The sequence below is a fragment of the Coptis chinensis genome, chromosome 1 (assembly GCF_015680905.1).
Source record: "Coptis chinensis isolate HL-2020 chromosome 1, ASM1568090v1, whole genome shotgun sequence".
NCBI lineage: Eukaryota > Viridiplantae > Streptophyta > Magnoliopsida > Ranunculales > Ranunculaceae > Coptis > Coptis chinensis.
Window position 1 is genome coordinate 79395339 of NC_141456.1, and position 12164 is coordinate 79407502.

The 12164-nt window shown below is 40.5% G+C and overlaps 2 protein-coding genes across 4 annotated transcripts; both read left to right on the top strand.

Moving 5' to 3' along the window:
* The first annotated feature begins 1012 nt into the window (after positions 1 to 1012).
* Positions 1013 to 2206, top strand: LOC147525336 (uncharacterized). The gene has a single exon (XM_086579148.1). The coding sequence runs from the start codon at positions 1013 to 1015 to the stop codon at positions 2204 to 2206; it is 1194 nt and encodes a 397-aa protein (XP_086435274.1).
* Positions 2207 to 6036: 3830 nt separating this feature from the next.
* Positions 6037 to 11712, top strand: LOC147525337 (protein SPIRRIG-like). Of its 3 annotated transcripts, none has more exons than XM_086606509.1 (5): positions 6037 to 6168; positions 6933 to 7715; positions 7800 to 8088; positions 8221 to 9858; positions 10624 to 11712. In XM_086606509.1, the coding sequence occupies exons 1-4, from the start codon at positions 6037 to 6039 to the stop codon at positions 8673 to 8675; spliced, it is 1659 nt and encodes a 552-aa protein (XP_086462635.1). In that variant the 3' UTR covers positions 8676 to 9858; positions 10624 to 11712. The 3 variants fall into 3 exon arrangements, with proteins under 3 accessions (XP_086462635.1, XP_086462639.1, XP_086462627.1); XM_086606513.1 differs by having other exon boundaries at positions 6933 to 7157; positions 7248 to 8088; XM_086606501.1 differs by having other exon boundaries at positions 6933 to 8088.
* Positions 11713 to 12164: the final 452 nt, after the last annotated feature.

Sequence of the window (12164 nt, forward strand, 5' to 3'; positions counted from 1 at the left end):
CACAACATGGATTCGATATGAAAACTCATGGAGAGACAATGTACACGTTTAAGTTTGAGAGTGCAGAGGATAGACGCAAGGTTCTGGACATGGGGTCGTTTCACATTGCAAGCAAGCTGTTTGTAATACGTCCATGGAAGCTGTTCATTGCATCAGAAATTGAAGAGATGAAGACACTACCAATATGGGTGGTGATGAAGAGGTTTCCAATGGAACTTTGGGATAAGGAGGGGTTCAGTTTGGTAGGAAGTGCAATAGGAATTCCAATGTTCGCGGATAAACTCACAGAAGATAAGAAACGCACTACTTACGCACGCGTATGCATAGAGATTGATGAGGACTGTAAGTATCCTGAAGGCATCACAGTAGTTGTCGATGAGACGAAGGCTATTGATGTGGGGTTTGAGTACAACTGGAAACCGCCACGATGCTCAGAGTGCAAAAAATTTGGGCACAACGATAGCAACTGTGTCAAAGTTCAAGCAAAGAGAGTACGAGAACCAATAAAGAAGGAAGTATGGCTGAAAAAAGGCAGAGTAGATGAAAATCAGATGGGGATTGGAAAAAGCAACAAAGATACCAAAGAGGATAGCGTCCAAGAAGTGCATAAAGTATCTGATGAAGGGGAGTGGGAAACACCGAATAAGAAACAAACCTGCAGACCAAGACAAGAGGAGTCAAAAATAGAAGAAGGAGATGTAACAGAGAAAATAAAGAGAGATGAGTGCTCAGAATCAGGAGGAGAACCACACAAGGAAATCGAAGGAACTGAACATGGAAAGAGGCAGAGCACAGAGGCAGTAATAAGGAAGGACAAAACAGTTCAAAAAGACGGAGGGAATGAATACAGAACTTCGAATACAAAGGAGCAAGCAGACACAGCAGGAGGGGCAAATCACAGGATCGGGAAACTCTCAAATCCAGTGAGAGTAACACATGGTGTCATAACAAAGAAAGCTACAGAACCAGGAGGGTCGCGATATGGGCCATTAACAACTCAATCTAAACATTAATGGTTAGTGTAGGCTGCTGGAATATACGAGGATTGAATAAAGCTTTTAAGCAATATGAAATAAAGGAACTGATTCGGAAAAATGAGTTAGGCATTTTCGGTGTGGTAGAAACAAAGGTGAAACAGAAAAACATTCAAAGGGTGCTTAATGGGTGCTGTCAAGGTTGGAGTTTAGAGCACAATTATGAATACAATGAGAAAGGGCGGATATGGGTTTGCTGGAACCCTCAAAGCTGTACCATGAGTCTTATAACAAAAGATGAGCAAAATATAACTATGGATGTAAAGCTGGCTAATGGAAAGGAAATGGTTGTGACAATGGTGTATGGGTTGAATGACAGAGATAAAAGAAGAGAGCTATGGAGTGCAATTATCCAGTTATCATGTACAATTCAAAAACCATGGATTGTATTGGGAGATTTTAACTCAGTATTGAGTACACAAGAGAGAGTAGGAGGGACAGAAACAAAACCTCACCACTACCAGGATTTAATGCAGTGTGTAACAATGGCTGGGGTAGTGGATTTGAAATACAAAGGGAATTTTCTAACGTGGAGTAACAAACAAGAAGCGAGAATGTGGAGAAAACTGGACAGAGTTATGGTTAATGCGGAATGGATAAATGATTATGGTGATACAGAGGCAACGTTTAATAACCCGGGAGCAACTTCTGACCATTCATCAATGGTGGTAAAGTCTACCACAAGTAAAGGGCAGTGCAAGAAATCATTCCGTTTTTTTAACTATTGGATTGATGAGGAGGGGTTCAATGAGATTGTCAGAGGGGCATGGGCCATACCAGTGGTGGGAAACCCAATGTACACGTTCATGAGGAAGCTCAGGCAGGTAAAGAATGACTTGATCAGTTGGAATAAAGACAAAGGCAGAACTATAACTAGGAAGCAAGATGCTAAGAAAGAACTCGAGGAGATCCAAACATTACTACAGACAAGGCCATTGGACCAACAGCTTATCACAAGAGAAAGAATGACAACGAAAATTTATGTGAAAGCAGCAGTAGAAGAAGAGTCAGAATGTAAACAGAAATCGAGGGAGCAAGTAGTGACACTGGGAGATAGTAACACAAAATATTTTTTTAATTCAGTAAAGATGAGAAGAATGACAAACAGAATTACATGCCTGAAAGACCAACAAGGGAGGATGCTAGAAGAGATTTCAGAGATTGGGGAATAGTGTGTCAAGTATTATCAAGAGTTATACAGCCCAGAGCATATGGAGGAAATAGATTTTACAATGATGAATGACATACGAGGTGGAGCAATTTGGATCAAAACACCAAGATGAATTGATCAAAGAGATTACACGAGATGAAATCATAGAGTGTTTATCCGAATAAGACAAATGACAAAGCTCTAGGGAATGATGGGTTCTCATCTTTGTTCTTCAAGGCAACTTGGAGAATTATAGGAGATGATTTTGTCGGTCAAGAAAGAATTTTTTAGATCGGGTATGCTTACGCAAGAGGTGAACTCTACATGCATAACTCTTATCCCAAAGGTACACAAGCCAAACTCTCTTGGTGATTACTGGACCCATTGCATCTTTGTACGCGTTATATACAAGTGCATTACGAAGATTATGACATGTAGAATGAAAATGTTTATGCCCAAGGTGATATCCCTCAATCAATGCTGCTTTTATCTCGGGGTAGAAGCATTCATGATAATATCTTGTCATCACATGAGTTGTTGCACAATTACCACAGGGATAATGGCCCACCGAGATGTGCAGCAAAAATAGACCTGAGAAAGGCGTATGACTGTATCAGATGGGAGGCAGTTAGATTTCCCTTAACACGCATTGGAGTGCCCTTAGTCTTCGTGGAATTGGATACGAAAATGTATAGAAACACCAAGATATAGCATCATGATCAATGGAACACCTTTTGGGTATTTTAAAGGGAAGAGAGGGATTCGACAAGGAGACCCAATGTCACCATACCGCTTTGTTTTGGTAATGGAATTCTTTACCCAGATGCTGAGACAAAGAGTGGAGGAAGGAGACTATAGACTTCATTATAAATGCAGAAATCCTCCAATCACGCACTTATCTTTTCTTTCGATGATCTCATTGCATTTATGAATGGAGACCTAGACACGATAAGAACTCCGAAGGATACACTCATGAAATTCAAGAGCTGCTCAGGATTGCAAGTGAATCTAGAGAAGAGTAATATGTTCTATGCGGGAATGGATGCTGCTATATGTACGCAAATGGAGAGCATAATTCAGTTTCAAAAGGGCACTCTACCGGTAAGATATCTGGGGCTGCCACTGATAACCACAAGATTGAAAGCTACTGACTGTATGCCTCTGATAGACAAAGTTCGAAACAAGATACAAGCATGGAAGGGAAGAGCATTGTCCTATGCAGGAAGGCTACTGCTATTAAAGGCAGTGCTAAACAATATGAGCATATACTGGATTTCATCATTTGTACTACCACAGCAGACAATTGATGAGATTAATCAAATGTGCCGGCATTTTTTATGGTCAGGACCGGAATGCACGACTTCACATGCCCTTATCAGTTGGGAAGATTTGTGTTTCCCTTATGACGAAGGTGGGCTCGGGATTCGGAACTTAAGAACTGCTAATATAGCAGCCAATCTTAAGCACATATGGAATCTGGTGAGTGGTCAGAGCACTCTATGGACACAATGGATTAAAAAAAATCTCATCAAGGATAGAAATTTCTGGCAGTTGAAGGTACCCAATGATTGTTCATGGGTTTGGCGGAACATTTTGCGGAATAGGAAGGATGCCAAATTCATTGCACATCATCAGATTGGGGATGGAAGGGACACTAAGTTCTGGTTAGACCCTTGGCATCCCATGGGTATACTGAGAGAGTACTTCCCTATTTCGCTGACTTATGATTCAACGTGTAACTTGAACGCATCAGTGGCGAATATGATTGAAGATGGGAGGTGGAATGCACCTTGGCGTGTGAGAGTTCATCTGCCCGACATCATAACATACATGGAAGAAGAAGTCAGAGTGGGTAGGGGTGATGACCGAGTTGTGTGGACAGCTTCGCAGAAAGGAGACTTTAACCTCAAAGATACATTTCACTGTGTCAGAGAGACAAAAGTTCCAATATCGTGGTATAGCATTGTTTGGTTTCAAAACAGAATACCGAGACACGCGTTTATTGCGTGGTTAACACTCAAAGAAGGTCTAAAGACGTTGGTGAAGTTGAAGGAGTGGAAGAAAGTGCAAGATGATACGTGTGTTCTGTGCTGGAAAGAAAGAGAGACGGAAGAGCATCTGTTTTATGAATGCTTGTTCTCACAGTTCATATGGCAGACACTACTTGTGCATGCTGGATATAATGTACCAAGTGGAACAACTTGGCTGGAAGAAATCTCATGGATTATTCAAACAGCAAAAGGCAAAGGATACAAACAGGATGCATTGAAACTCATGTTTAATGGATTCATTTACAATATTTGGCAGGAGAGAAATAGAAGAATCTTCGAACACACAAGTAAAACAGCACAACAGGTGGGTAAGCTGATCGTAAGAGATGTCAGATGCAAGCTACAATCAATTAAAGTGAAAGTGGAGGAAGGGCCAGAGAGAAATAGATTCATGCAGCTGTGGAATATTACGGTGGATGTAAAGCACAAACAGTTGAAGCACTGCAAGTGGGTGAGTGCGGGAGCAGAAGTCCACATTTTAAACACTGACGGTACTCTTCAAGGCAACCATGGAGGTTGGGCAGCAGTCATCAGGGACGAACTTGGGACTGTCATCGCGGCAGCTAATGGGAAAGCAGAGCAAAAGTCGATAGACTTAATAGAATTAGAGGGCCTGGCCCATGGGCTCGAGTTAGCACTTCAAAAAGGCTTAAGGAGAATTAACGCACAAACAGACTCAAACACTGTGGTCGCATACTTAAGGAGGAGAGAACAGCAACCATGGCGGGCAAAGCATCTGATGGACGAAATCCAGGAGTTGATAGGGAGATTAGATGTTTTTTCAGTTTGCCATGTATATAGAGAGACAAATAGACTAGCTGATGCATTAGCAGCTACTATTCCCACAGTTAGTTACATAGAGATAGTACCCAGTTCTTTTTCTGAGGATGTAAAAAAGATTATTTATGAAGATGCCACGGGCAAACAGTATGTAAGAATGTAACCAAGACATATGATTATTTCTAATAAAATAGGGGTAAGGGACCTCTCAAAAACCCTGCTTGCCTTTCAAAAAAAAAAAAAAAGAGTTGCATTTGGACATTAGTATTGAAATTTGAAATCACTTAAAATTCATTTTCATTTGCAAAGATGTGAAATCTGCTTTTACTTTTTGTTTCTCATATATGCTATAGCCTGCTGCTAGTATAGTAGTATGGTGTGGCTTCTGTTTCAGGCATGGATTTCCTCTCCTCCTCTAGCCCTGGTGGCCTTCCCATGTGTAGTAGCGTTCAAAGATCACTCTTTGTTAGACTTGCTTCGGTGATCTCTTAGGTTTCATGTAGTTCCGCCATTTGGTTCAGAAGTAGAAGTTTTAGAATGGGTAAAGAGCAATAAGACGTTCCCTTTGTAGAGCATTGTGCAGGTAAAGAGATCAGCGGAAGAAGGTGTATGAGCTCTGTGTTTTATGGTAGAGATCTATCCACACCCTATCAAGAAACAATTTTTAAATAAATTTAGATGTTATTGTAGTTCAGATGAAGGAATTGAGTCAAAAGCAAATATCTGGCTACTTACAAAGTGGTTTGTAGGAAAGTAGGAATCAAGGAAAACTGGTAAGTTGTTAGAAGAAAGTAGCAGATTTGCTACTGAAGTGAATCACTCGGATTTTGCAGTTTCATCTTCCTCTTCTCTCATTATGAAGAATGTAATAGATTTGCTAGTAAAGTGAATTGCTCAGATTTTGCAGTTTCATCTTTGTCTTCCCTCTTTATTTATTCACTTGGCACTTGATCACTGATAAGAAAGCAATATGGTTACGCTCTAAATTTCCAATGCATTGTTATTTACCAAAAAAGAATTCATGGGTACTTTAAGGCTAGGGAATTGTTGTACAGTCTCCTTTGATCCAGATGACTATGTGATTATTATTAAAGAAGGGGAAGCAGAGATTATAATGCATAAAGACAATCAAGTTTTCTACAATAAAGCCCAGGTAATATTCTATCTTATGTTTGTCTTTCTATTAAGAATTTAAATAAACTGACACTCTCTATGGTAATTGAAATCTGAGAAATTTGTGGAATATGAAGTGTTGAGTATCTGGTAGTCTGGTACTTTGTTTAGTTTCAGCGACCATATTAGTGGTGGTTTTGTCTGTGTGTAAACGTATGGACATTGTGGAATTTGTTAAGAAGTAAGGGAGGTAGCTCTTTTGTTAGGAAAGTTGGCTAGGGGGATATATAAGTTGGAAAACATGTTCATTGCATTGTAGACATTTGTTGTCCTAGAGATCATGCTACCTGGAGATAGACAGGATAAATCAGTCATGAGAACTGCCGATAAGGTATTTATGAAATAAACTTTTGTGTTTGATAGTAGACAGACAGGCTAAGTGTTTGAGTTTGTGGACAGAAAAAAGATAATAGTTCCACATGGAACAAGAAAAGAGTTCATCATTGATTCAACTAGTGGGATCTCACACCAACTAATACCGAGGCTTTTCAGATAGAAACCCCCACCCATGGCCAAGTTCTGACCCAAGCCACCAATGGGTGGTTAAGTAGGGATAATATTGGTACTAGTGTGACCTTCGCAAGCCCAGGCTTGGCGGTGTGCCAAGGCCCTAATACTAAGTTGGTCAGGGAAACTGTCAATTTAATAATAGGAGGGCGCCAGTTTGAAAAAGTTGAATGATTGTATTTTATTCTGCAAAATATATTCCTTGCACGACCTGACTTGTTAAGTTGCCATGACCAGGTTAATAACAGAGACATGTCAATCGCTGTCCTGAGAACCTATTTATCCAAACGCAAGGAAGAGCATGAATCAATGTTGAGCAAGAAAACAGCTAAACATGATGGTCAATTTTCAAATGGTGAATGCAAAGAACAAGCGCAAGATGATTTACTTAATATTTCAGAAGAACATGTCAAGGGAACGAATACAAAAAAGCAAGAACTAAGGCCACCCAAAGTTCTTGAGGTTTCCCCTTTTCCTTCACCTCTGATGTTTGTTGCTGCTGGTTATTCATTTGTCTGTTGGTTTCAGTATCGGAATTTCTTGAAAGTTCAGGGAAAGGAGTCAGATCAAACTTCCAAGACAGGCCCTTCTAAAAGGCGAAGCACCGGTAGTAAGCAACAGATGCAAGGGCATGTTCTTCGGCTGTTTTCTGTTGGTTCACCAGATGACGGAAATACACTCTATGCGGAGCTTTTTCTTCAGGATGACGGTATTTTTACTCTTGCAACCAGCAACTCTTGTTCCCTATCTTTTTCTGGGTTAGAATTGGAAGAAGGAAAGCGGCATCACCTTGCGGTTGTTCATAGTAAGCCCAATGCTCTAGCCGGGCTGTTCCAAGCTAGTGTGGCATATCTGTATCTCAATGGAAAGCTGAGACACACAGGAAAGCTAGGATATTCTCCATCTCCGGTTGGAAAATCATTGCAGGTGACTGTAGGGACACCGATTTCATGCGCTAAAGTTCATGAGTTATCTTGGAAACTCCGCTGCTGCTACCTTTTGAGGAGGTGCTCACATCAGGTAGTATTTGCTTCATGTACATTCTTGGTAGAGGATATAGAGGGCTCTTCCAAGACAGATCTTTTGTGGTTTGTTCCTAATCAGGCTTGTGGTGGGGGTAGTATGGCCATCTTAGATTCTTTGGAAGCTGAGTTGCCTCTGGCATCAAATATGCAAAGGATCGACAGTGCTAGCAAACAGAGTAACCTCAAGGCAGATGGAAGCGGGATTGTCTGGGATCTGGACAGGCTTCGAAATCTATCGTTGCAGCATAATGGGAAAAAACTTATATTTGCTTTTGATGGAACATCATCAGAAGTTTATAGGGCATCAGGAACTTTGTCGATGTTTAATCTTGTTGATCCCAAGTCAGCAGCTGCTTCCCCTATTGGTGGTGTGTAACTGATAACCTTTTCTTTTTATGCCTTTTATTTATTCAATTCATATCACTTCTTTTGTTATTTTTTAAATTTATATAGCGGATTGTGACCATTCAGCGTTCTAATAAGAAGTTCCTATGCTGTAGGCATACCTCGCTTTGGTCGTCTTCATGGTGATAGTTATATCTGCAGACAATGTGTTGTTGGGGATAGCTTACGTACAGTCGGTGGCATGACTGTTGTTTTAGCTCTTGTTGAAGCTTCTGAAACCAGGAATATGCTGCACATGGCCTTAGCTGTACTTGCTTGTGCTCTTCATCAAAATCCTCTGAATATACGAGACATGCAAGCGTATAGGGGATACCATTTGCTGGCCCTTTTCTTGCATCGTAGAATGCCTTTGTTTGACATGCAGTGTCTTGAGATATTTTTCCAGATTGCTGCATGCGAGGCGGCAGTTTCTGAACCGCATAAGTCGCAACAAATTCACAGCATTCTTTCCCCTGTTGGCATCAATTATGAAAGCAGCTACGAGCATCTTACTTCTTCAAAATTTCCTGATGAACTTTCTTCAGCCTGGATCTCATGGAGTTATGGATGATTTTTCTGTGCAGAAGGATTCACTTGGTCATATTTCAGAACTCAAGAGTAATGATATACCAACTGAAACCTCGAACTGCATTGTTCTTGCCAATTCGGACATGGTTGAGCATGTCCTGTTGGACTGGACCTTGTGGGTGACATCTCCTGTTTCCATCCAAATTGCATTACTTGGATTTCTCGAACGTTTGGTTTCTATGCATTGGTATCGGAATCATAGTCTTACCGTCTTACGTCCAACATTTGTTAGTGACTCTACAAAGGGGTGATGTTGAAGTTCCTGTTTTAGAGAAATTGGTTGCTCTGCTTGGGGTTATCCCAGAGGATGGTTTTTTGGGGTCTGAGCTGGAACAGGTGGTCAGGTTTGTGATTATGACATTTGATCCACCTAAAGTGACACCAAGGCATCAAATCATTCGAGAGTCTATGGGGAAGCATGTAATTGTACGGAATATGTTACTGGAAATGCTTATTGATTTACAAATGACCATAGATTCTGAAGAATTGCTTGAACAGTGGCATAAACTTGTTTCGTCTAAGCTGATAACATATTTCCTTGATGAAGCTGTTCATCCAACCGGTATGAGATGGATCATGACTCTTCTTGGTGTGTGTCTTGCTTCTTCTCCGACATTTTCACTTAAATTTTGTACTGGTGGAGGTTATCAAGGTTTGGCACGTGTACTCTCAAGTTTCTACGATTCTCCGGAAATATATTACACCCTGTTCTGTCTAATATTTGGAAAACCTGTGTACCCAAGATTACCTGAAGTTCGCATGCTAGATTTTCATGCCCTTATTCCAAGCAATGGTAATTCAGGAGATTTAAGGTTTGTTGAGCTGTTGGAATCTGTAATTGTTATGGCTAAGTCAACATTTGATAGGCTCTCAGCTTCCAGCTGATGCTGGCCCACCAAACTGGCAATCTATCACAAGTCACTGCTAGCCTTGTGGTGGAGCTTGTAGAAGAAACAACAGATATGATGGGAGAGCTTCAGGGTAAAGCCCTTATGCATAAGACATGCGGCGCATCTTATGGGTGGGGAGGCAGCATCTCCTGCTGCTGCGATGTCAGTCTTGAAGTTCATGGTTGATCTGGCAAAAATGTGCCCCCCGTTTTCTGCTATATGTAGAAGAGCAGAGTTTCTTGAAAGCTGTGTGGACTTATATTTCTCTTGTGTAAGGTATGCTAAAAGATTCCTTTAGTATTCTTTTTATTTAATTTGTATATATATACGGGAAGGTATATTGTGACACTTTAAATGACATGTTGGGCGCAGATGGGAAAAAGTTAGGGGCTGATTTTTTGTGAGGATGTTTTCCTTATGAAGATCCTCACAAAATTCAGTCCATATAAAATGATTACCTTTATCAAAAGAATGTTGCAAAGTGAGTATTTGTGAACCATTAGATAAATCCTAAGCTTGAACAGGTTGGGCACATCCAAAGTGGTTAATTTTGTGTTATGATGATCTCCATGATGTGGAGAATATACCCACAAAACATCATCCCGTAACTTCTCTCAGTTTGCAAATTAAAAGTGTCATTTTCATGTCATTTTAGTGTGTCATAATATCCTCACAAAAACCAGCTATTGAATATGTAAACATCGTCAAAAGCTGTGTTAAAGTTTTTAGGATTAATCGAACGGTCCACACATTTTCAACTCTTATGATATAGCTACACATTCAATTGAGCTGATTTTTCGTGTGTATGATCTTCATTATGAGGAGATTATCTCCACAAAAATCAGCCCTTAATTCACATTGTAGGCACACTTTATATACGGGATTGTACATGGGCAGTGGCTCTATCACTCCTCTATATGTGTGTGAATACATATAAGCTCACAATCAATGGGCTGAGATAGTCGTGTTTCATATTGACATCTTGCTTACAAGGTTACAAAGTTATCCTTTCTCACTTCTATGCGGACTTTTACTTTTCAGGGCTGCTTGTGCTGTGAAAATGGCCAAAAATCTCTCTATAAGAACTGAAGAGAAGAACTTAAATGATTCTGATGACACACATAGTTCACAGCATACCTTCTCCAGCTTGCCTCATGAACAAGAACAGTCTGCCAAGACATCTATAAGTGTTGGAAGCTTTCCTCAAGGGCAGGTAAGTACAAGTTCTGAGGATATGTTTGGGCCCCCTAATTATTCAGTTCATGATGAAGGTGAGGAGAAATTGTCCTCTTCCAGGAAGTCGTTAAATAAGACACTAGATGGTGTAGCTGGTCTGAAGTCTGAAGGTTTAGACCTTGATCAGATGTCTAAGGTGACCCGCATCAGCAATGAACTAAACTTCTCATACTAATGGAGTGTTGGATGGTGTTCATGCTAAAGAGTCTTTCAGTTATGCATCTTTGACTGTTCCCAGTTCTCCTATGATATCTGAGAAATCTATTCCTAAAGTTCCCTTAACACCCTCTGCGTCCCCGGTGATTGCTTTGACATCTTGGCTTGGTAGTGCAAGCAATAGTGAAGTAAAATCCCAATCAGTTGCTACTCCCTCAATGGCATCCTCGGTGTCTATCAGTGAATTTGATGCATCTCATGATTCAAAATCTAATCTACAGGGATTAGCTGCTGCAAACACATTTTTCGCTTTAAATCTTACGCTGCTACTAGAAATTGATGATTCTGGTTATGGTGGGGGTCCTTGTTCTGGAGGAGCTACTGGGCTTCGGTTTGTTCGGTTTCGGTGATGATGTTATTAGCCTCATGATATTGGAGAGTCTACCCTCAGAAGGGACGCTGGCTTTGGAGCATGTTACCATTTGCAATTTTGTCGGGTATTTGGTTGGAGAGGAATCAGATACATTTTGAAGGCGTAACATTGGAGAAAGTTGTGTTGGCCATCAAAATACTTTTATTTTTCCGGTCGAGGCACATAGTGAGACCCGAGACATACCATTTTAGGTGTTTTGTGTTTAGATGGGAGTCCATTACGAGATGATCAGATTTTTTATTTATTTATTTAATGTTTTTGTTTATCTTCTTACGCTTCTGGAATGGATATCACATTCTGTTGTCTCCTTGTTCTCGTATAGTAATATAACTATACTTTACCGATCCAAAAAAAAAAAAGAAAAATTCCCCCAAGACTCTTTAAAGGATTTAGAACTATTCCCATTCAGCTCGTCCGAGCCATCCAGGAGGGTTTGGTGTTAATTATTTTATCATTGGAGAGGCATGGGTTTACTGGTTTTCTCACTAGTTCACTACTACTACATATTTTTTAGGAGCAAGTTTGGGTGGGGCTACAGCCCAGCCCCTAGATCCGCCCCTGTTGGCCAGAGTGCCCATTACACACGGTTAGAGCTGTTTTATATATAATAGTGAGTTGTGTATTTTAATTACTATTTTGGCAACATCTAAAAGTGCAGTACTCGAATAGGTAGAAATTTCTTTGGTTCTGTGTTGGCATGCATCTATCTCTTGCGCTTGGCAGTGTCCAACGAATGAGGTGTTATTGATCATTGTCA

What these genes read in the sequence shown, in the direction of transcription:
- LOC147525336 (XM_086579148.1), top strand. Translation starts at nt 1,013, where the DNA reads ATGGTTAGTGTAGGCTGCTGGAATATACGAGGATTGAATAAAGCTTTT.
- LOC147525337 (XM_086606501.1), top strand. Translation starts at nt 6,037, where the DNA reads ATGGGTACTTTAAGGCTAGGGAATTGTTGTACAGTCTCCTTTGATCCA. An exon ending in TTTTCTACAATAAAGCCCAG is followed by an intron (nt 6,169 to 6,932) that starts GTAATATTCTAT and finishes TGCCATGACCAG; the next exon opens with GTTAATAACAGAGACATGTC. An exon ending in AGCTGCTTCCCCTATTGGTG is followed by an intron (nt 8,089 to 8,220) that starts GTGTGTAACTGA and finishes CCTATGCTGTAG; the next exon opens with GCATACCTCGCTTTGGTCGT.